A 25,498-nucleotide genomic window follows, 5' to 3' on the forward strand; every position below is an offset into this window, starting at 1 on the left:
GGCAAATTCATGATGATCCTGTCATTTCGCAATCGCATCTTTTTTTGTATATATATATATACATCCATAGACAAGGTATTACTTACCTTTGTTCTCTTCGAGCTACTTCTTGGCAAGGCCGAGCTCTTTCTCAGACCCCTCGAGGTCCTGCTTCAGTGCGGCGACCTCTGCAGTTAGTGCGGCAGAGGTCAGCAGCGAAGCCTGCATACGCATATAGACATACTTATATTAGACTCCTCTGTATATTATTTGATCCTCTATTCGGCTTTTCTTTTGAATGCCAAACAGAGCATCACGGGCTACTGTCTATGTGGTAATATTTTTCCTATATTTTAAATATTTACCTCAAAGCCTATTAGAAGGCTGGCACAGGCTTCAGTCAGTCCGCTCTGGGCGGACTGAACTTTCTTGATCACCGCACTCATAATAGTGCGGTGCTCTTCGTTGTTGGAAGCGCCGTGAAGCGCTTCCAGTAGGTTGTCCGGTGCCTCTGGATGGACAGAGGTCACTGGCACGGGCGTCTTGCCCCTTTTGGAAGGGGGCCACCTGCCCGAGTCTGGAACCACTGGAGGTTCGGCGCGGTGTCCAGCTGAGTGCCGAACTTGGAGCCCTCGGGAGCCTTGCTCCCCTTGCTCCTGGAGTCCGGAAGGTCGCCTTGAGGCACCTCCGGGACTGTCTCTCCCCGGCTCGGTGCCCCTCGAGACTATGCCTCGGCATTGTCCGTAGGGCAAGGGGAGGAGGCGGTCGGAAGTGGATCGCTATCCATATCCGATGAATCCAAGGAGCCGTCCGACGAGGATACGTCGATACGGGCTTGGGGCAGTCTGCATAATCATATTCGGCGGTAGGAGAAGCAGTGCGACTACAGTATGCTATGAGTGACTCTGGTATCCGAATACTTACGACTTCGCCAGGGGCTTGGCCCTGAGCAGCCACTCGTCTTCGCCTTCGGCGGCGGTGGTGGAGTAGTCCGGAAGGAGAGTCCTTCCTTTCTTGGACCCTTCGGCCTCCCTGGTTGGGGCGGCCTTCCTTTTCTTGTCTCCCCCGACTGGAGGGGGAGCATCTTCCTCTTCCTCCTCGTCTTCGTGGGAGGAGTGCGTCGCATAGTTATTGGACGATGAGTCCGATACCACCTGGCGTCGGGAACTCTTTCGGGTTCCCTTGGCCTTCTTCTTGGTCTTCTCCGACACCTTATAAGGAGCCGGAGTCAGCATCTCCATCAGGAGAGCGTCCGCAGTGTCTTCGGGCAGAGGGGTCGGACAGTTAATCCGTTCTTATGTCTCCACCCAGTCCTGTCAAAGGCATGGGAGCTCAGACCCCGCGCATGGTTAAACTATGGGAAATAAGAATCCTACCAGATGTATAGAACTCACCAAATTCGTAGGGTGCTTCGCGCTTAGCCCGCAGTCCTCGGTAAGAGAAGGAGGGACCTCAGCGCCCTTGAACAGCACCCTCCAGACGTCCTTGTGCATCGTGTCGAAGAGCTCACTTAGAGTCTGGTGATGGGCCGGGTCGAACTCCCATAAGTTGAAATCCCATTGTTCACACGGGAGGATCCGGCTGAAGAGCATGACCTGGACTATGTTGACAAGCCTAAGCTTCCTGCTTATCATATTCCGGATACCCGTCTAGCTCCGCCGATGAACCCCAGGACAGGCCCTTCTCTTTCTAGGAAGTGAGCCGCATGGGGAATCCGGATCAAAACTCTGGGGCCACCACCCAGTTGGTGTCGCACGGCTCGATGATGTAGAACCACCCCGATTGCCACCCCTTTACGGTCTCCACAAAGGAGCCCTCGAGCCATGCAACATTGGGCATTTTGCCCACCATGGCCCCACCGCATTCCGCTTGTTGGCCACCTACAACCTTCGGCTTGATATTGAAGGTCTTCAGCCACGGGCCGAAGTGGGGGCAGATGCGGAGGAAAGCCTCGCACACGAAGATAAACACCGAGATGTTGAGGATGAAATTCGGGGCCAGATCATGAAAGTCCAGCCCGTAGTAGAACATAAGGCCGCGGACGAATGGATGGAGGGGAAACCCCAATCTGCGGAGGAAGTGATGGAGGAAAACCACCCTCTCATGAGGTTCCGGGGTAGGGACGATCTGCCCCGCAGCTGGCAGCCGATGCGCGATATCCGCAGCTAAGTATCCGGCTCCGCATAGCTTTTTGATGTGTCCCTCTGTAGGGGAGGAAGCCATCTACTTGCCTCCCGCTCCGGACATGTTTGGAGAAGGTTGAGGAGAAGGATGTGGACTTGGGCGTTGGAGCTCGAGTGCGCGAGAATGGATGAGCAAGGAGGAGGAAGGCGTGGGTAGAAGAAGGTTAAACCTTATCCCTTTATAAGGGCGGACGAAACTATGCGCCCCCACTAGCCTGGTAAAACTCGCTTATCCCTCAAACGCCGTAATTGATGGCACGGTTGGGTTACCCACGTCCGTATTGATGAGAATCCCGTAATAAGGGGAACACGATCTCTGCTTTGACAAGACGTGTCAAGAAACCGCCTCGCGTGATGTGCGGGGCTGGTTAAGGAAAAATGGTTCGAACAATTACCAGGCCGTGACGTGATGTCATGCTGCCAAAACGTGTCAGCAGATTAGATTTATGGAAATATTATTCTCTCTATGGTGGTATGTGGAACTTATTTTGCAGGGTCGGACACTATCCTTGTATTCAAATTCTTCCGTGGTGTATTCAGAGGAGGAACCCGCCTTGCAATGCCGAAGACAACACTACGCGCCGGACTCATCGTCATTGAAGCCTGGTTCAGGGGCTACTGAGGGAGTCCTAGATTAGGGAGTCTCTGGACAGCCGGGCTATATCCTTTGGCCGGACTGTTGGACTATGAAGAAACAAGATTGAAGACTTCGTCCCATGTCCGGATGAGACTCTACTTGGCGTGGAAGGCAAGCTAGGCAATACGGATATGTAAATCTCCTCCTTTGTAACCGACCTTGTGTAACCCTAGCCCCCTCCGATGTCTATATAAACCGGAGGGTTTTAGTCCATAGGACAACATACAATCATACCATAGGCTAGCTTTTAGGGTTTAGCCTCTCCGATCTCGTGGTAGATCAACTCTTGTACTACTCATATTATCAAGAATAAATCAAGCAGGATGTAGGGTTTTACCTCCATCAAGAGGGCCCGAACCTGGGTAAAACATCGTGTTCCCTGCCTCCTGTTACCATCCTCCTTTGACGCACAGTTCGGGACCCCCTACCTGAGATCCGCCGGTTTTGACACTAACAATGTGTTTTTGTCTTTAAGAGATAGTGGCGTGGGCTGGAGCATGCATCTATGGCGAGCAGAGGGAGTGAGGCGCAACGATTGTGCAAAAGAGACCAACCTATAAATGCATATGTATGGAGAGACATATATAGTGTGGGTGATAGGAAGCAAGACTCTGTGCGAGAAAGAAATGTTAACGGAGAAACTACAGATAGATACAGAGATGGAGATGCTAGCTAGAGGGACATCTGCTAGTTTGGGTGTTGGAGATGACCGTCGGGTGGTTCAAAGGGTGAAGTTATATATGTGTGTGAGAGGGCACTTGACTGCATGTAGAGAGAAACGTATGTAGTGTGCGTGATAGGAATCAAGAGTGAGGGCGAGAAAGAAGGCTGATGGAGAAATAGATAAATAGAAAGATAAGATGCTAGCTAGTGTGCGTTAGAGATAGGAGTCGAGTGGATCAAAAGGCTGGGTTATGTGTGTGGGTGTGAGAGAGATAGATAGAGGGTGCATGTGAGTCACATACAAACAGATATCAGAGAGAAATGAGATCCAGAGAGATGGAGTTTTGTGTCGGCAAGAGAGAAAGATATTTCACAACGAGAGTGATAGCTAGAGAGACATACGAGGGAACGCAAGATATCTCTAGGGAGAGAGGGTGTGTGTGAGCGACATACAAGAGAACAATGGAGAAATATGAGACCCTGGGAGACAGAGTTTGTGTTTTGTGTGTGAGAAAGATATATTGAAGAGGAAGTCGTAGGTTCTCATATCTAAGGAGCGAAAGACATCTCTGTATGAGGGGTGTGCGAGTGGCACACATGGGAATAGTAGAGAGAAATGAGACCCCGGGAGACAAAGTTTTGTGTTTGTGTGAGAGAAAGAGATTCCACATGGAGAATCATAGTTAGAGACACATAGCAGGGAGCGAGATTTACTTAGAGAGAGATAGAGTGGTGAAGGTCGAGGGAGAGAGTACCGTCAGTGTGTTACGAAGATAAAAGATCATTGTCGACATACAGGTAGCACGAGAGATACTTGAGAGACGATGAATGCGTATAGGTCTAGAGAGATAGTCCTATATAAGCATGAGTGATAGCTATATGAGACGAATATCTGGATTAAAGGGGATTCAAATATTTAAACTGGAGATCACGACATCAATAATATCATAACGCAAATTGGTGTATCAAACATGCATATTCATTTGAATTCGGGCACGCGTGTAATGTTATATAGTTTACCAATATTGGTGATCCATAGATTCTTCAATTACAAACAATGCATGGTTTACATGCAATTAATGTCTAAATGGGATTACACTATATGTTGCGTGTGTGAAACACATTGTACATCTCCACTACTAATAAAAGAGCAAACATTATCTTTGCTAAACGCACCCCACAAAACATACACGGACCCAATACTACCACACGATTATCCCCACTTATCTAAATCCAACGGCTAGCCTTCACCTGATATGTTTTCTGGTGTGCACTTACTAATTTATGTTGACTGACCATACTCCACCGCGGAGGAAAACTTCCATGCGAAAGCAAACACAATCCCTACAATCACGTAGGTCTTCCAAACAAATTCAAACATGTATCCCCCATTACCACAAATAATAATAGACCTTCACATCCAAAAACAAGAAACACACCCCACGGATATCCCCTCGCCGCTCAGAAACATCATCGCCTTTGCCTTCCTGGACGGCGACCTCGCCGCACGAAAACACCGCCGCCGCCTTCCCTGGCTGCCCTCCACTGGCCATTACATGCGCGGCTGCTCCCCCTCACCTTCTTCGCTGCAAACAGGTCGTAGGTTCCTTGCATCACCTGTGCCATCCTCTGAAAATATCAGGCAAGATTTTAATATTAGACATTTCTTCTTGTTCTTGCAAATTATCTTCTAACTTCCTTTTGCTTTAAGAAAATGAAATCTACAGATTTATGACAACATAACTTGAATCTAATTCTGACTAATATATGCTTCCAGTCAACCCTCTTGACAGATTTTTTACTGGAGTATTCAGTCTACGAAGTCGATGTTATGACTTCTCCAAATCACTCGGGGCACGCACCCCATTTCAGGATATAAGCAACATCCTTTCCTCAGGTAACTATCAGCCAACTGAGCGCTTCTTTTTTTCTGGGTTCATGAACACTTCTATAACGAATGTGCTAATTTCCATTGTATATTTAAACAGACCCTAAAGAAATTAAGAGGCAGAGGGACAGAGAATATTATGCACGAAACAGAGAGGACATTCTGAAAAGACGTCGTGAGGCACGTTTAAAGAAGCAGACTGATAAACCTCTGCCGAATGATGAGCAAAATGTGCCACACACACCCCTAGCCATGTCCCATGGTAAGTATGGCCATATACTGCATGCTTATGTATTATTCACGTAACTTATGATACTCTAAATCATACATGTAGACCCTACGGAGCTGAAGAGGCGACTGGATAGGGAACGGTATTCACAAAATAGAGACGAAATATTAAAGAGACAACGTCAGGCCTACAGAAACAAAAAAATGGCTGACGCTTCCGCTGATATCAGTGTCCATGAAAATGAAACACAAACACCGATGTCCATACCCATTGGTAATGACGATCAACCAACTACATACAACCCTATTTGTTGATACTAACTAGCTTTCTCATCTATGTAGACCCTAAAGACATACGGAGGCAAAGGGACAGGGAGCGGTATGCACAAAATAGGGATGAAATATTAAAACGACAACGCCTATCACGTGAGCAGAGAAAGGCTACTACGACCCTACTCACCAACGATAGCACCGTGTTACACACACCAGCTACAGGACAATCCGGTGTCACCCAGCTACAACAAATATCGTCTGCAGGTTCTGTGCTACCATAACATATTGATTGCATGGTGTTATCTTATCGAATATAACAAAAAAAGTTTTACTGATGTTATCTACAATTTTCTTGCAGTATTATCAAATATACCAAATTCATCTCTATCACCTGAACATGCCCCCTACGACAAGGAGAATACTTTAACATACGATGAGGAGTCCGATTGGTTGCACCGGAATGATGCATATCAGATACAACAAATTGGTGGACGCATTAGAGCTGTTGCTATGCCTCTTGGTCATAACATGCAATCAATCTCCACCGTCGTAAGAGATATTGCACAAGGTATGCTTTAATGGCTTTGGTTTGTACTCTTCTAAACAATAATAAACTATAATCAGCTTCTGAATGACAGTTACTGTCAATTGAACACAATGCAGGGCCTCTCACACAACTTTCAGGGGTTCAGGCACCCCAACTTAGCAGAATACGTAACCCAGATTTCTCAATTCAAGGTGCGGTTTAGTTCGTCCATTTAGTTATGGTGGAAGTGTGTCCATAGTGTTTATTTGATCGCAATTCCTGGTTCTCTTTCGTTTATTCAGGTATAGAGCCTTTTAATGGCTCCAGTCAACCAATGAAGACGCCAACTAATGATAAGAGACGCCCTGCGGAACCGTCTCCGGATGATACTCAAAGCACTCAAGATCTACAAAGTAATTTTGATGACCCTAGACTACTATAGTACCTGATTTTGTATGCTCTACTTATCTTGTGGTTTTCCGTAGTGGGCAACGACCAGATAGAAGATCCATATGGAATATTTGAGCCCGTTGTTCAACAACCCAATTTTGAAGGTACATTATATATTTTGTCGTTCACATATCAGGTTCTTCGTTGACAATTTTGTGGCATTTATGTTTGACCAATATATTGCCTACTAGACTGTTTGGCGCCATTGCAAAATGGAGAAGCTGTATACCATGAGCCTGATGAGGAAGCTAGAATATTTATGGCCGAAGGTATGTCCATTGTCTATTTCCGAATTTACCATGAGCCTCATAGGTCTTCATTCATAATTTAATACATATTGTTCTTCAATGCTAGGTCTTGCTTATGAATCGTACCAACTTGGACGCCCACGAGCCGCACCAGTATCAAATACCGATGAATTCATTTACCGAAACCTACCTACAAAGCACCATGTCCTAAGAAAGGTTCCCGACTGTCGCCACTGTGGGGCATTGCGGTTTCCATTTGAGGGCCCAGCATTTTGTTGCAGAAAAGGAAAAGTCGATATTATTACTCCAGACATTCCAGAAGAGCTGAAACGGTTGTTTACAAGTCAAGATGATGAGGATGCTAAATATTTCAGAGAGCATATACGGTATTTCAACTCGCACTTCTCATTCACAACTCTAGGAGTCACTCTTGATCGCCGAGTAAGCACAGCGGCAGGAACTGGAGTATATACATTTCGTGCATGTGGTGGCTTATACCACGCTCTTGATGGTCTGGTGCCGGCTGATAATGGACCTCGGCATTTGCAGCTTTATATTTATGATACAGATCAAGACTTGGTTCACAGGGCTATGAGGTCTCCAGATCTTAATATAGACCTCATACGAAAGATTCTGCGAATACTTGAGCGTAACCCTTATGCACAAGTTTTAAAGAGCCTTGGGTCTGTTCCAAATCTAGATGAGTATAGGATCTCACTAAACACGGATATCAACTTGGATCAACGAAGGTACAATGCCCCAACGACTTCTCAGGTGGCAGCGATATGGGTTGAAGGGAGCGACCCAAAGAATTGCTTTGACAGAAGTGTTGTCGTACATGGAAAAAAAGGAGACCGGCCCCTATATATTAGAGCATACTATGGGTGCTACGACCCATTGTCATATCCACTATTCTTCCCACGTGGGGAGACTGGTTGGAATCGTAGGATGCCATATGTTGGCCCCCTCGATGACACCACACAATGTTCGTCGGGTAACCCTGCACCCCAAGTAAACCAAACCTCTGATTTATATACAGGTATGAGGTTCATTATTCATTTATATACTTGCTATTATGAATGAAGACTTATGTTCTCATTTTTCTATTATATGAAAACTTGATTACAGAAAGTGAACAAGTTGGGAATTTTGAACCACATGAAGACCATGCCACGGATTTACCTGCAGGTATCGGACATCATTGCTTATTCTTCAATTCTTATGTGGTCAAGTATTATGGGTGCAAACAACGTATTGAATTTGAAATGTTGTGAATCTTGTAGATGACACGACCCAATATTCAGCGCATAATACTGCACCACGAGTAAACCAAACCTCTGATTTATCTACAGGTATGATGTGCACTATTAATTTATATACTTTCTATTTACGAGTGAAGACTTATGTTCTCATTTTTCTATCACATGAAAACTTCATTACAGAAAGTGAACAAGTTGGGAATTTTGAACCACATGAAGACCATGCCACGGATTTACCTGCGGGTATCGGTCATCATTGCTTAATCTTCAATTCTTATATAGTCAACTATTATGCCTGCAAACAACATATTGAATTTGAAATTTTGTGAATCTTGTAGATGACAATGAATATAACCCAGATGAGGATTTTGGTGACAATGAGGTGAATGCAACAAAATCCAGGAAATTTGTTAGTGCGAGGGAGTACTACTGCTTCAAACTGCAGGTCAGGAAGAAGCTTTTTAACATCATCTTGTTCGGGGCGCGCCTTTTCCAACAGTGGGCTGTTGACATGTATATCAAGATGGAGACTATGAGGCTTGACAGGTACTCAAAGCCGGAAAATCAGAAGGTTATACGCGCTGACCTCTACCAGGTAACGTGCTTATGTATATTCTAATAGATCATAATACAACGACTTTATGGACATTCCATGCTTTTCTATAACCTTGTATACTATTATAGGGTCTTGTTGACACTGTCGTTGTCGGCGAGTCACGCGGTGATCGGATTGGCAAGAGAATCGTGCTCCCACGTACATTTCCAGGTGGTGACCGTGACATGCAACGGAGGTTTCTAGATGCGATGGCAATAGTCCAGCGGTGGGGTAAACCGGATTATTTTATCACAATGACTTGCAATTCTTATTGGGAGGAGATAACTGAGAAATTGTTGCCTGGACAACTGCCACAAGACCGTCCAGACCTGGTGGCAAGAGTATACAAAGATAAACAACGAGATATGATGGACTTACTGACTAAGGGTAAGCATTTCGGAGAAGTTGTGGCTTATGTACATGTCACGGAGTTTCAGAAACGAGGTCTCCCGCATGAGCATATACTTCTAATCATGAAAGCAAAAAGCAAGTTAGCGACCCCGGATGACTATGATCGGGTGATATCTGCAGAGATACCTGACAAAGAAAAATACCCCATTCTACATGATCTGGTCATCAAACACATGATGCATGGACCCTGTGGTGAGTTGAAAAAAAGTTGTCCTTGCATGATTGATGGACAGTGCCGGTTTCATTACCCGCGAGATTTTTGCAATGCCACACAACAAGGGAAAGACTCATATCCCATCTATAGGAGGAGGGACGATGGGCGTGGAGTTAGGATCAGAGGAGCAAATTTGGACAATAGATGGGTGGTCCCTTACAACCCTTTTCTGCTTATGCGATACAACTGCCACATTAATGTCGAAGCATGCTCGAGCATCAAGGCAGTCAAGTACTTGTTCAAGTACATCTACAAAGGGCATGATCGGACATCCTTTGCATTCAAGCAGGATATCATCAATGATGGTGGAATCATCAATGAAATCCGACAATATAGAGATGCACGATATGTATCTCCTCCAGAGGCTATTTACAGGATTTTTGGTTTTAAAATGTTTGGTGTCAGTCCATCTGTGCTGCAGCTCCAGCTTCATTTGCCAAACATGCATACAGTTGCATTTAAATCTTGTGAAAATCTGGAAGATGTTCTTGCTCGACCATCTTCTTCCAAGTCCATGCTTACCGAGTACTTTGAGATGAACCGAAGGTTTCCGGAGGCACGAAAATGGTTGTACAGAGAGTTTCCAGAACATTATAGATGGATAGCTGGAAACAACGAGTGGCAGAATAGAAGAAATAAGAGATCACAGATTGGAAGGCTTGTGTATGCACACCCTGCTGAAGGAGAGAGGTACTACTTGCGTGTCCTACTAAGTCATGTCCGAGGTGCCACTTCATTTGATGATTTAAAAATAGTAAATGGCAAGGCATGCAGTTCCTTCAGGGAGGCATGTGAGCACTTAGGCCTCATTGAGCATGACAGGACTCTTGATGATTGCATGACGGAGGCAGCCACATTTCAGATGCCTTGTGCCCTAAGACGGTTGTTTGCGACTATACTGGTATTTTGCGAGGCAACAGAAATCCGACAAATGTGGGACAAGCATCTAGCATCAATGTCTGAGGATTACCGTCGTAACCAATCCAATGAGGCAACACTTGAACAGATGGTGCTTAGAGATATCAGGGATATGTTGCAATCCATGGGAAAGGATATTACAAGCTATGGACTTCCAGATCTGGTTGAGACTGATGGTTCTTATGATGGTGAGCACAGAGAGGTAACAGAGGAGAGGCAAGTCACCGTGGACAAAGAACATCTAGATCTATTTAGCAGTTTGAACAGTGAGCAACTGGCTGGTTTCAATGACATAATGGATCATGTGATGAACCAAAAAAGTCAGGTGTTCTTTGTTGATGGTCCAGGAGGCATTGGGAAGACGTACTTATACAAGGCATTGCTTGCAAAGGTGCGTTCCATGGGCCAAATAGCAATTGCAACTGCTACATCAGGTATAGCAGCATCGATAATGCCTGGAGGATGGACTGCACACTCTAGGTTCAAAATTCCAATAAAGCTCACTGACAACAGCATGTGTAGTTTCACAAAGCAAAGCGGTACAGCGGAGTTGCTTAAACAGGCGTCCTTAATAATTTGGGACGAAGTCGCTATGACAAAACGTCAAGCTGTTGAGACGCTTGATAGATCGTTGCAGGATATAATGGAATGTCCATTGCCGTTTGGGGGAAAGGTTGTCGTCTTTGGTGGGGATTTCAGGCAGGTCCTTCCCGTTGTGGCACGTGGGACAAGAGCACAGATCACAGATGCTACACTTCTGAGATCATATCTGTGGGAGAAGACCCGCAAGATACGTCTCACGCACAATATGCGTGCACAGGCTGATCCTTGGTTCTCCAAATACCTCCTAAGGATCGGCAATGGAACAGAAGAGACAATTGGCGACGACTATGTGCGTCTCCCTGACGACATTGTGATCGGCTATACTGAGGATGAAAAAGCTATCAACACGCTCATTGAAGATGTCTTCCCATCGCTGCATGCCAATGCTAGATCGAGAGAGTACATGAGCGCACGTGCAATTCTTTCGACCAAGAATGATCATGTGGATGACCTGAATGATAAGATGATCTCCAGGTTTCCAGGCGAAGAAAAGTTATACCATAGCTTCGACTCAATCGAGGATGACTTGCAGAATAATTACACAATTGATTTTTTTGAACTCAATCACACCAAATGGCTTGCCACCGCATGTTTTGAGATTAAAGGTCAACTGCCCAGTCATTCTGCTTCGGAACCTCGACCCTCATAATGGCCTATGCAATGGAACACGACTTATGATCAGAGCCTTCCAGGATAATGCAATCGACGCGGAGATTGTTGGAGGTCAGCATGCTAGAAAGAGGGTGTTCATACCTAGGATCCCTATGTCGCCCTCGGAAGACATCTCACTTCCCTTCAAACTTAAGAGAAAACAGTTCCCCATCCGCCTAAGTTTTGCGATGACAATTAATAAGGCACAGGGTCAGACCATCCCAAACGTTGGTATTTACCTCCCTGAGCCTGTATTCTCACATGGTCAGCTATATGTTGCACTGTCAAGGGGAGTGTCAAGAGAGACGACACGGATTTTGGCCAAGCCAAACAAGGAGGTTGATAAATCCGGGAAAAGCACCAAGAACATTGTCTACAGAGATGTTTTAGAGAGATGAGACAGGTGTGTCATTCCATTACTTCTTTGCAGCTACTATGTTCTTGCATCTATAACTATTTTTGGAACTAACATTATTTTTGTTTTTCATTTTCAGGTTTAGCCTACCATGATACGGTTACATGTATATTTTATGGATACATGTACATGATATTTTATTGTACCACACAACACACTTTTGGAAGACAAATTTAGTTTCAGGGGCGAATTGGGGTGCTGCTGAGTAGCAACAAACTGCAAGTCCAGAAACATTACAGTGCTTGGGGGCGCTTCTAATTTTTGTTACAACAGCGAGGCCCAGATTGAGTGCCTGATGGAAGGCTTACTCTTGTGAGATATCCAGTTTGTATTAACAGAATTACTACATGCATTTTGCAATTACTTCCATTGTGTATGCCTCATTTTGTAATATACAATGGTACAATTTCTCAGTGCAGAAAAGCGAGTAAACATATGTATGTTCCACAAAGATCTCTTTATGCTGTTTTGAATGCAGAACATTACTGCATTTAAATATGTCAAAGGTTGTGAAACTCGCCTTCGTGGAAATCTACCAAAGGTAATTTGTCCCAGGCACCCATTTGTAGGGAATACTTTTTATTTGGAATTGGGAAGAAGCTACATTCCAGGCACCCATTTGTCCCAGGCATGAAGTTGTGGACACCAACCAAACTGGCCCTTTATACACGCATGAATTTGATGTGGTATGATTGAGACGTGAACCTTGACCACAAATTCTAATGCTAAAATGTTATAAATTGTTTTTTCAGTCTTCTACATACTAATATCATTTACATAAGTTTAGTCTCAAAATTCCCAATAGTCATGTAGATACAGATATATAAGTTTAAAAGTTTGAGTACGCACACACCCAACTGATAATATCTCTTGACCGGAGCGAGAAGCACGTGCAGGTAGCAATTAGTATGTAATAATTAGTGCTAAGGAGTGACAGCATGCTGAAACAAAACCTGAAAGCTAACCTTTTTCATCTCACCAAGTGCAAATGCTTAATTTTTGCCTTGAAGAAATCTACAACTGCTTCAACTCCAACAGTCTGACCTTCCCAAGCTACATCCTGCAAACAAACAACATTCGTAAGAATGGCTTGGCAGAAGTTAGCAACAGGTTATCATTACCTCCTGATGTTTATTTGGCATGAACATACATAACCCAGTTTCCTTTCTTGCATGTATGACTAGAACTGAAGTGTGAGAAGAAAGACATAGGAATTGCCCACTCCAAATAACAGACACACATAAGCTATCCCGCACGCTCAAACTGATCGACATCTATTTGTCCTTCTAAACAACCAGAAAGAATGAATCTTCATGTGAAAGACAAATAACATAAAAATAATAATGAATTGGTTATATTAACTGGAGAGACTAAACAGAACCACAAAGTGCCAAAAGAGTTCACATATATTCAGGACAAGCTTACTCCAAGATTAGACAGTAGGAAAACAGGATCACCCCAAATTATATTTTTTCTCTCCAATTCAAAAATGACTCTCATGCTCAAACCTAGACTACTGAGCTACATAAGTATTGTACTGGAATGGATAGCAATTAGGATTTAACAAGCAGATACAACCATTTTCAATCTAAAGAAACTTTTAAGTGTGTGGTCTCTCATTACAGGATGCATTGTACACTCAAAATTCTAAACTGCACCTAATAAAAAATCATCATTTAATTTAATATATCATATAACAGATGACCGCCTGTTATTTCTGCTCAGCATACTTATCAGAACACAACTATCTAAGTCATCATTTCTTCGGCTCACAAATTCGCAAGATCATCAGAACAGTAAATGTGTTACTGAAACACACACACACACACACACACACACAATAAAACTGACATGAGACACCAAGATAAACTTGATCTCCAGATGCAGAAACTCTACCGTGAAGTAATATCATTCTGTCATACAATCCCTTTCTTGCAAGTCATGCCCCAAGTTACCATTTCTTACAGTAGCCTCTTAAGAGAAAGAATCCTGACTTTCTATCAATAAAAGCACCATTGTGTGTGTTCACCATCCAGCAGTGATATACCGTTTGTTAAACTCGAGTTCACAGTTGCGAATGCCTGAATCCAGAAGTACCTGGAGCAACCGACCATGTAGGCGAGCTAGGAGCGCCTTCTCGGAGCAGGTGTGGGAGCGAAGCACGAGGTCGACTATCACGGTGGGCACGTAGACGAACTGGAACTCGGCCCGCTCCGAGATTCCCGCTGCCGCATCGTTTCCAGGATGCTCCTCTAGCTCGCATCTTGATCTGTGCTGGAACATGTGGACGGCGGCGACAGAGTCGATCTAGGGAAGAACGGCGGGGTTAGCGGCAAGGTGAGGTCGTGGTGGAGAGAGAAGGCGGCGGGCCGAGGCCATGGTGGGGAGAGGAGGCGGCGGCCGACGGGGCGAGGCCGTGGTGGGTAGATGAGGCAGTGGGGAGAGCAGGCAGGGCCACCATGGAATGGGGAGCGGTGGGGAGAGAGTGAAGGTATGAGGAGAACAGGTAGGGAGCGTCTGGCGTGTCTTCCTTTTTTTTCTTGATCGATGGCCCATTCATTTTGGTCAAGTATTTAGTATTTAGTACTCCCTCCGTCCGAAAAAACTTGTTCTTGAAATGGTTGTATCTAGACCTATTTTAGTTATAGATACATCCATTTTATCAATTTTTAGAACAAATATTTTTGAACAGAGGGAGTACTATAGGTTATCGCAAAAAAAAGTATTAAGTATGGGGGTTCCTTTGTCAAGAAAAAGTATAGGGGTTCCTCTCGAAAAAATATATGCTTTGTCCAATTCAATTTTTTACTTATGGATAGCTTTTTGGTCATGTGGTTTATATTAGGGTCGGATGTTCTCCAATTCTTTTTTCTTATCGGGTGTGTCCGTATGGTTGCCTGGTTGTGATCTTTTTCACGGAATAAGGGTTTAACAAAATATTCAGTCATGATATTTGTAAAAAATGATTGTTCTTATTGAATATATTTAAATTCTGTAATCATGCAAGTCATCTTGTGGTTGTGGATATTATATTTTATGGAGTAGTATTTTGTCTGACACTCAATTAGGTATTTTTCGTTCTGTATCATTATGGTTATTCTGTGTTGTACTATTATTTCAAAACTAACTATAATTATCAGTTAAATAGGCTCATATGACATACTTTAGAAAAAACTACTCCCTTCGTCCCAATATTAGTGACTCAACTTTGTACTAATTTTAGTACAAACTTGAGTCACATATTTTTGGACGGATGGAGTATTATTTTAGTGGACTCATAATTGAATAGTGATAATATAAGAAATCGAGACTTTGGAAGATGGCGAAAATTACACAGACGTATGATTGCATGATTCTGGATAGATCCCCCCTAAAAACCTCAAAACATCACATGTATCATCTAAAGTTTAGCTCATCACGCAGGCATTTCTCCTTTGACCGTCTGTCAATTCAACAAACCGCGACTTGATAGATGAACTTTGCTTGTGCATCAGCATGCTCGATGATGTCCCTTTACTGAAGTAAGCCATATTTTTTAAATGGCTTGGTAAAAAGACTCGCTAAAGGAGAAATAAGACTCAAATTAGATGTTCTTATAGACTAGGATACGTGCGTTGCACGTGCATGCTTACTAGTGTTTGAGAAGTAAAAAACCCTGCATGAAACACACATTAATTGGAGACAGTTAGCGAGGAATGCATACATTGGATTTCAACATAAAGTGGTTTCAAATATTTGAAAATCCAAATTGATGGATACAACCTTATGAATCTGAGATCATGTCATTTGTAAACCATATTTATGTATAAATGGTGTTGTGCTTTTGAAAGTATATATAAAAAATGATGTATATAGAATGTAATTCCAATTGAAAATGGAACCCGCCCGGAAAAAAATAGAATACAAATGGGATTTGAATTGAGTTGGCACGGTAAACGTGCACTCTGCAAAATTTGAACGAAGCAGGAAAAGTCGCAGTAACCGCCCGAAACCAAAATCTGCGAGATGGAAATCACTACTGCCTATCCCTGCCACGTAAAGCCTATCTACTGGATTTCTATAGGTTTCGATAGGGGTAGGTTTGTAATTTCACCCAAACGTGACGTAACCGCCTCTCACCCGGATTCATACACGGTGGGCACCAAAACACAGTGTGTCCTCGGCCGAAATCGACTCCCTCCCCAATTCATATTCATACACGGTGGGCGCCAAAAACAAACTCTCATCGGCAAATATTCGATGTATGCGAGATTACCGTCCTATCCCCAACCAACTAATGTTGCTGTGATGTAGTAGAATTTGAAACGGGGGCTAAGTTTGTAAATTTCCTCGCATTTGAGACAAGCGCGCCCTGAATAAATGGTTCCCCCCTTCCTCTCTACCTCCCTTTTCCCCATTCGTACTCCGTGGGCGCCAAAACACCCTCTCCACCCCACCCTCCTCCGTCCGCCACCGTCCGCCACCCCATCCACCGCCCTCCTCCTCCACCATGCCGGAGCTGATACCCCGACGCCGCCGTCCATTACAAGAGATCGACCTCTCTCATCCACGGCTTCGGACCGGGATCCTTGCATCTCGTCCTATCGCTTTATCCCGCCGTCGTCCACCTTGTCGGTGCCGCTCCTACGACCGTCTCGTCCAACGCGCCCCACCGCCACCAACCCTCCTAGATCTTCTTCCACGCCGCCGACAGCCGTTGCTACCGCAGCACCGTCAAATTCTCGGCAGATGCGTACACGACGCCGCACCAGAGGCAGTACTCTTTCCTATCTGCTCAACTTATTTATAGCAGCAAGAAAATAGATCGCCACTGCTTTACTCTGATTTCTTGTCTTGGTTGTGAAGTTGCCTTTGTCCGGTTTGCACCTTCAGATCCGCCATGGCACGCTCAACACTATACTCCCAATGCTTATGGTTTTCCCCTTTTATATTCCACACTAGTTAAATCATAGTAGACTAAATTTCAAAATTGGGTCAGTCGATTTTTCAGAGCTCGCCGGAGTTCGCCGGTGCGATCAAATGGGCTCGGGTGGTTGTGGGGCCTTGCCGAACGAAGAAAACTCGATGCGGGTGGGGGTTAGGCGGGGGTGGGGGTGGGGGTGGCAGAGGAACACAGGCGGTGGGGGCCGCTGGTCCGGCCGGCGGCCCGTGTGGTGTTCTGTATGGGAAGAATCAGAGATGAGGAAGAAGAAGGGTTAGGAGACGTAGGATCTTCATCCAACCGCCTGAAATGGTCGAGAGACAGCTGGGAGTTGCATTCTTAATGCGCTCTGGTTCATCATGTGTGGGCACTGCGCAACCAACATTTTATTATCCAAAATCTGCTTGCTCTTCTTTACCATGTTCCTCTTCCGTTCTTCTTTAATATGTACTCTCTCCGTTCCTAAATACAAGTCTTTGTATAGATTCCACCATGGAATACATATGGAGCAAAATGAGTGAATCTACACTCTAAAATGTAACTGGATACATCTGTATGTGATCCATAGTGGAAATCTCTACCAAGACTTATATTTTGGAACGGAGGGAGTATGATAGTAGTATAGTATGTTCCTTGTACTAAAGATGAGCAGGGACATTTGCAGTGTAGAGGTCTATATGGTCAGTTGTGATGGACACTTTGAGCCTCTTTGATTCGTAGGATCTTGTAAACATAGGAATAGGATTTGTAGTGGCCTGCCCACTTGAATCCTATAAGAATAGCAAGGAAATGCGGGGAGCTGTGTCGCCTTTGAGAGTTACACGGATATTAACAGTACCGCACCTTCACTTGAAGAGAGCTGGTATCTGAAGCCTTTCTAGCCGTACCGGCAATACTAGCACATATATTCCAGCAAGTTCCACTTTGCTGATTTTACTCTGATGCTTAAGGTTTTCCCGTTATATCTACACTATGATCTGTGTAGCTGCTTTGTGTCACACTAGCAGTAGTCCACTCTTGAAGCTAAACACTGCAATGACTTACAAAATTAGCACCAAGGCATTGAGTGCCATTCTGGATGCAATGAAACTCATACGCTCCCCACCTGTTGATTCTTGTTCAAAATATGATCCTAATGACTATTCTAACCTCAAGGAGTCAAAGGCAGATGGCCTGTCCTATTCACCCATCAAGGTGCATGTTCTAATTTGGCAATGTTTTATTGATTGCGGGTATCTTGCATATGTTGTCTTGCATTTCTTCTACTTTGTTGCACCGCCATCTGCTTAGTTTACTCATCATATATGTCGAGATGCCATGCCCATCCATTATCAATACATATTCCATCTGTCATCATACTATGTTTTTCCACTCAAATGCTGTTCTTGTGCATCAGACATCAAAAAGGAAGAGGGTGATTGCCGAACCTGAAGGAGCACCAGCCAAGTCCTTGAAAATGTGGTGGTGCCGGAGAAATCAGACAGCACCCCAGTTATATTGGTTGTACAACTAGTGACACAAAACGTAGGACCGACTCCAACAGACTGCACCCATACTTCACTGGCTACACCACTAGCCCCACCACACAGGACCTGCACTCCAGCAAAAGGTATACCGATTTCATTTGCCATAGCACCAGTTGTACCATAGAAAAATCCCACTCCAGCAAACAGTACAGCAAGTCCACTGGCCGAAGACCTATCCCAACTGCAGAGACGGCCAATTCCTGCAGATTGGAACCCCATTCCATTTATTCCCAGTTTAAAAGACAATGCTTTCAATGTTGTTAGGGACTACGTGCATATATTCCCATCATGGGAAGATTATTGTGAAGACAAACACCATTTTCACATCTTCCTGTCCAACTTATGTGTAAGTGCTATTATTCATGGTTATTATTTTCCTGTTTTCTGCTGATTGAACACATCAATGATTTACATTACATTGTTGTAACTAGGCGAGGGTCAATCTGGATAGTCATGACGAGCAAAGCTTGCTTGTGCTTTTCAAGGAAGCATTGCAGCAGTATCGGTGTTACCTGAGGAAATCACACTTTGATGGCAAGTCAATAAACGAATTTCCGGTGAAGTCTCCTGTGCTAAATTTAGAAGACATTGAATGGAAAAAACTTGTTATGCACTGGTCTCGTTCCCAGGATGAGGTATTGTCTATGAAATCACATGACAATTTGAACTTCTACTTTTCCGCATGTGCCTTACAGATCTTTTGTGCATGAAATCTGCTCGAAGAAGAATTCCGGTTTGACAAGAACAATAGGATATCGCAAATATGCTACCCGCTGCTTTGCTCTTGTTAGTACCTGTTGTCCTATATCACTGTATTTGCATACATACATGGTTCATTATGTGACAGCAGTATGCATGATAGCTTGCTTATCAATTGTTCGCTCCAAATTATCTCATATGTATGAATGGTTACATTAGTGTAGAATATATCCAATGCCAATGTTTTTTTAGCTCTGCATTGTTCTTGTAAGTACATGTTGTCCTTTGTCAGTGTACATATAATGACAGGTAGTTGTTCATGTACCATCACTCTGCAGCTTATTTTCCTTTGCCCTCCATTTTCTACACATCAAATCTATATTTGCTCTTGCCATAAGGTTGGCACTGAAGAAGTTTAGTTGTGCATTGCTCTTGGCTGTACCTTTTGTCTGTATCGCTGCACTTACATTTATAGCTACTTGGTTATGTAGCATCACTCTTCATCTTATCTTAAATATTCTCCGTTTTTTCATATATTATCACATCTATATTTACTCTTAACAAAATATAGAATAAAGGCAATGCTTTTGAAGAAGATTTTGTGGTAAACTTCTTGAATTGCCCCCCCCCATCAGCATGGACAAGGCCTTTATAGAGCATGTCTTCACCAATAATTTAAGTTTTTCCATCTCAAGCCTTCAAACTTTGTTGTATATATTTGGTTAGGCATGACTGCAACAGCTGTTTATTTTTGGTGTTTGCATCAAATTGCTTGTTTAAAGTTTATTATGTAGTTCATAAACAAAAGTTTGTCCTTTCTCAATTTAAGTTTTCAGTTGTACAACCAAGTTCCTTCTTCATACCATGTAAATTAAACTATACAGAGCAAGTGATCTTCTTTTGCACTGCATGTATGATTATGTTCTTCATCCGTAATCCAGTGGTGTGGTGAACCTACCCACTATAGCACAATGTCATATTCTGCAATGTCTTAACTATGAACAGTGTCATATCATTCTACTATTATTTAAACCGTCTCTTTATTTGCCAATCTGAAATGGTATAAATTGACAGCACACTAACCATTGATACTTATGAGTTCTTGATTTGTAATCCAGTGGTGTCGTGAAGCTGCCAACTCCTTGCCATGTCTTGACCTGAACAATACCATATTGTGTTAATGCAATTTTAAACTGTGTCACTTTATTCGTCAGTAAGAAATGTGATGAATTGTTAGCACTGATACTTTTATGTGCAAAACCTGTCATCTGTCTGCTTGTTTATCTTTCAGAGTGAGGAAGATATAAGTGTTGAACAAGCGCAGTCTCATTATCTTGCTCAGTTGCTTGCGCTGCAGCTCCCCAGCAGGGCTAACCTTTCTTGAACTCTATTGAAGTGCTATCGGTTATGTATTTTATTTTGTCGGTGTGTTTATTTGCACTGGTGGCGATCTTTGATGCCCAGTGTATGTAATCTGCTGTCTGCTTGTGCTTTATTATCATAGTGGCGAACTTTGATGCCCAGTGGATGTAATATGTCGTAATTTCTTCATTGTATAGTCTAGGTTTTTTCTTATTCACAATGATGCAATTATTTTACTATATATATATCATGTCTTCGCAGTAAACCGGCCAAACCGTAAAATTACGGTACATAATCGGGCCGTCATGCAATCACGGTGTAGGTTGGGCCTGAAACATGCCGAACAGCTCACGGGCCGGCAGCAGCCCGAAATGAACCCCGACCCATGATTGTGCGAATCAAATCATGGGCTTTTAACAGGACAAAATTGTCTCGGTCCTTGTTAGGCCCAATCAGATATCGGCTGTGAGCAGGACGGATGCAAACCGGGCCGTAGTTAGGCCCAACTATATGACGGGCTTTTAACAGGCCGAAATTAATATAGGGCGGAAATGTTAAACGGGCCCTTAACAGGCCAAAACTAATACCAGGCCGAATTACTAAGTGGGCCTTTAGCAAGTGGGCCCAAAAGCACAGTGTCCAGTTGACGGGCCGAATCTGATATGGGCCATAATTGAGCCCAAAGCCTCTTAAAGGGCCGGACCTGATCTGGGCCGTAATTTGGCCTAGAACGTGGTAGGCTTTTAATGGGCCAGATCTCATATGGGCCACTATTAGGCCCGGAGCGTGGCAGGCCATTAATGGACTGGATCAAATATGGGCCGGCATTTGGCCCAAAACATGGCAGCCAGTTAATGGGCCGGCCTACTAGGGTCCTCAAAATCTTGTGGGCCTACAGCTGGGCCGGCCCATTAATGTCGGCTAAATCTCGTGGGCCTTTAGCTGGGCCGGCCCATTATGATCCGCAAGAATCTTGTGGGCCTTTACCTGGGTCGGCCCATTATGGCACCCAAAAATCTTGTGGGCCTTTACCTGGGCCGGCCCATTATGGCCCGCAAAATCTTCTGGGCCTTTAGTTGGGCCAACCCATTATGGTCCACAAAATCTCGTGGGCCTTTAGCTGGGCCGGCCCATTATGGTCCGCAAAATCTTGTGGGCCTTCAGTTGGGCCGGCCCATTTAACTTGATGGGACGGTCCACGTGTCAACATATCATAGGCGCGTCTCGCCCATTGGATGAGTGACACCTGTGCCAACGCAGACCTGACATGTGTCTCCTCAAGCCACTGATGATTTTACACGTGGAAAATCCCCATTGGTCGGGGTTGTTAACGGGTTATCGGATCCAAAACCCGACCCGATAGCTTAACAGCGTTCCGTTATGGTGGATGCCACGTGTCGGTCACCCTTGATGAAAGCACTTCTGTGACGCGCAATTTATCATTATGGAAGTGGACAGCACAGGTAATGTCATGGAACACTTCTACGACAGCACAGGTATGACTATCTTGATTCTGTCATAAATTTGTCATGGATATACATGCATGACAAAAAACGCGACCTACTGTGACAAACATGTATCATCACGGAAGTGTATTTTTTTGTAGTGAGAATTGAGGATGATTCCAATTACTTAGCTGTTCGCGACTTGGGGGATGGATATGGTCGGGCCTTTCAAGAGGTCCAAAGACAAGACGACCCACCTTCAGGTGGCGGTTGACAAGTTCACAAAGTGGGTGGAGGCAGAGCCAGTTAGCAAGTGTGATGCAGCCATGGCGGTTCAATTCATCAAAAAGGTGATCTTCCGGTTTGGTTTTCCACACAGCATTATAACAGACAATGGAACCAATCTGTCAAAGGGTGCCATGAAGGAGTTCTGTCAGCATGAACACATCCGGCTTGACGTATCATCAGTGTCTCACCCACAGTCCAATGGTCAAGTGGAGAGGGCCAATCAAGAGATTTTGAGAGGCATCAAACCCCGGCTTATGGTTCCTTTGCAGCGGACGCTGGGTTGTTGGGTCGAGGAGCTACCTTCGGTGTTATGGAGCATCAACACCACACCCAACAGATCGACAGGATACACGCCTTTCTTCATGGTTTATGGAGCGGAGGCGGTTCTTCCTAGTGACATACGTCATGACTCACCTCGTGTAGCGGCGTATGTTGAAGCTGACAACGAGAAGGCACGACAAGAAGCTCTTGATTTGTTAGATGAGGAGCGTGACATAGCGGCATCCCGTTCGGCGATTTATCAGCAAGATCTGTGTCGTTATCATAGTCGTCGGGTTAGAACCAGAACCTTTCAAGAAGGAGATTTGGTGCTTCGACTCATCCAAGATCAGACGGATATGCACAAGTTATCCCGCCTTGGGAAGGACCCTTCGTGGTCAGCAAGAATCTGCACAACGAGTCGTACTACCTAATCGATGTTCGAGAGCACAAAGACTAACATAAATCGGAGGAGACCAACCGCCCGTGGAATATTGCTCATCTTCGGCCCTACTATACTTGAGCTATAGGCTCTGCTTATGTGCATATTATGACAATGTATATATTATGATCAATACAATAAACCTGAACCTCAGTTAAAACGGGGTATCTGTTGTTTTCTTCCATCATGTGTGGTTACATGGAGCTTCTGTTTCTAAAGCGGCGTCCGTTTTACCCCTTGATTTAGCTTGTTAAAGCTTTATATCACATCACTTGGGGGCTTGGTCGTATTCGAACCATAGCAACACCTTTTGATCGGCGTAATGCCACAACATCACTTGGGGGCTTGGTTGTATCTGAACCACAGTCACACCTCTTGATCGGCTTAAAGCCAAATCAATCCGGGGCCAAAGAGAGTGTTGTAAAAACAACAACTCAAACATAGGCACCCATTGAGCACTGCTCAAAATGTTACTTGGGGATTCTTTGCTATCGCAATGAACTTAGAATCAACGCTTGTAATTGGGCAATCAAGCCACGGCTTGGAAGCCTGGTGCATACACCTAAAACCCCGTGTTAACCTGCCTCTTTAAGTAAGTCACGCCGCCCAGGTAAACCTGGTATGACCCTTCGAACTTTGACAAGTTACTCTAAAATACAGACCCTGAACTTGTCAAGTAAAAACGATGATTGGTTAAGGATTGCGGACCATCTTAAAAGGCTTTGCAAAAATGGTTTAACTCAGTGGCCTGGCAGCCCATGAAAAGCCTCGAATTTTGGGCCTGGCAGCCCGTGAAAAGCCTCGACTACAACGATTTTATTTACCTTTGATTGACTTTTGCTCTCTTTTTGTTAAGATTTATGATGTTTTTTAAGCCGGTGTTATCAACCCGGCTAGACTGCCAATTACAAATTGACAGTACACGATCAAATCATAATCCGGAGACTATCAGCCCGGTATGGTTTTGAATCGAAATCTCAGTATGGAGTAAACCAGTGTTTTTCATAACCCAAAACGGTTTATATTGTAAACCAGCCTTATATAAACAGGAGTTGTTTCTCCTCCAAGTGTTGGGTTATAAACCCCGCTACAAGGTTGGTCAGCCAACATCATGCCTAAGGGTTGCAGGTATTATATGTTTCCATATTTGGTTATATTTCGCAACCTAAATTATAATCCTTGGTCATATATATATATGGGTATCATGACCCGCCCGGTGGTAAACCACCAGGGCGCTTTGAACTTTTTTGCAGGAACAGCTTAAAGGGCTATGGATTATGAATATGCACGAAGGCATACTAGACCAAGTATTTTCACTAGCCTATTACAAAGCGTTCCAGTGCCTAAAAGGATAATTGTGTTCTCAAATACATGTTGCAGCATGTAGAAGACTAAAACCGGCCTCCGGTTCATGATTGGTCGCCAGCATGGCCTGACGGTTGCGGATCATCTCGCGCCGGGTCAGCTTCCTCTTCTCTACCCAGTGGCTGGAAATCAACAGTTGCCCAGTCGATCCCAGTTAGGGCTTGGAATATAGCTTCATCACTTATCAGCGTGGACGGTTCAATGTCAGGGGTATAAGTGTGCTTACGGATTGGCGGAATAAGATTCTGAGCTTCGGGAATTGGTGCAGCAACCCGTTTGTTCTTGTCATCATAGCTTGCTTGATAGTATGACAGATCCGCTTCTTCAACCAGTTGACAAGCCAATGGGCATACCTCCCGGTTTATGATCCGGAGATCATCTTCACCAAATTTTGTTCCGTCTTCCTTCAAGCTGGGATAACCTTGGGCCGCTTAAATTGGATCAAAGTCAGGTACCCATGCTTTTGCCCGGGTCAGTGCAGCCAAAGCGCTTGTTCTAGCAGCAGACTTTTTCAGTTCGTCAACCCGGGCAGGAAGCATAGATAACCTTTGTAAAGTATCCTTAATCAAGGTGGGAGGAGGATTGTTGTGAGAAGCAGTGTATATGATCTGCTGCGCACCGGTATACAGCTGTTCTATCAGAGTATAGGTTGCATCAGTTTTTTCTGAACATCAGATCCTAAGTGGCTACTACGAGTTCCTGTATCATTACAATGATTAGTAAACCGGCAAATACATACAAGGATATGTTGAAATCAGGAATCAATAATGCTTACCAAACACATCTGCAGTCATGGCATGAACCTACCGCTTCATGCTGGTCAGTTCATCAACCACCGGTTTAAGAGCGGCTCTGCTTTCTCAGCCCTGTTGATCAAATCGGATTTTTAACTTTCCCAATCTGTCCATTCCTTGTTGAAGCCTTCTTTCAGTTTCTCCATAGCGCCTGGAGCGCTGGTCAATTCTTCCTTCGCCTTGGAGGTTTCAGCTTGTTGTGATTTAAGGTTCTCCTGGAGATCAGCGGTTTGGCTCTCTTTCTTATTCAGCTCGGC

At 44.3% G+C, this 25,498-nt stretch overlaps 1 protein-coding gene across 2 annotated transcripts; it reads right to left on the reverse strand.

Moving 5' to 3' along the window:
- Positions 1-4,556: 4,556 nt before the first annotated feature.
- On the reverse strand, positions 4,557-14,672 carry LOC123187457 (uncharacterized). 2 transcript variants are annotated; one of them, XM_044599327.1, is made up of 3 exons: positions 14,239-14,672; positions 13,121-13,201; positions 4,557-5,091 (listed from the first exon to the last, which is right to left on the reverse strand). In XM_044599327.1, the coding sequence occupies exons 1-3, from the start codon at positions 14,422-14,424 to the stop codon at positions 4,933-4,935; spliced, it is 426 nt and encodes a 141-aa protein (XP_044455262.1). In that variant the 5' UTR covers positions 14,425-14,672; the 3' UTR covers positions 4,557-4,932. The 2 variants fall into 2 exon arrangements, 1 of the variants encoding a protein (XP_044455262.1); XR_006494011.1 differs by having other exon boundaries at positions 4,558-5,091; positions 13,107-13,201.
- Between the last annotated feature and the right edge of the window lie 10,826 nt (positions 14,673-25,498).

The sequence above is a fragment of the Triticum aestivum genome, chromosome 2A (assembly GCF_018294505.1).
Source record: "Triticum aestivum cultivar Chinese Spring chromosome 2A, IWGSC CS RefSeq v2.1, whole genome shotgun sequence".
Taxonomy (NCBI): domain Eukaryota; kingdom Viridiplantae; phylum Streptophyta; class Magnoliopsida; order Poales; family Poaceae; genus Triticum; species Triticum aestivum.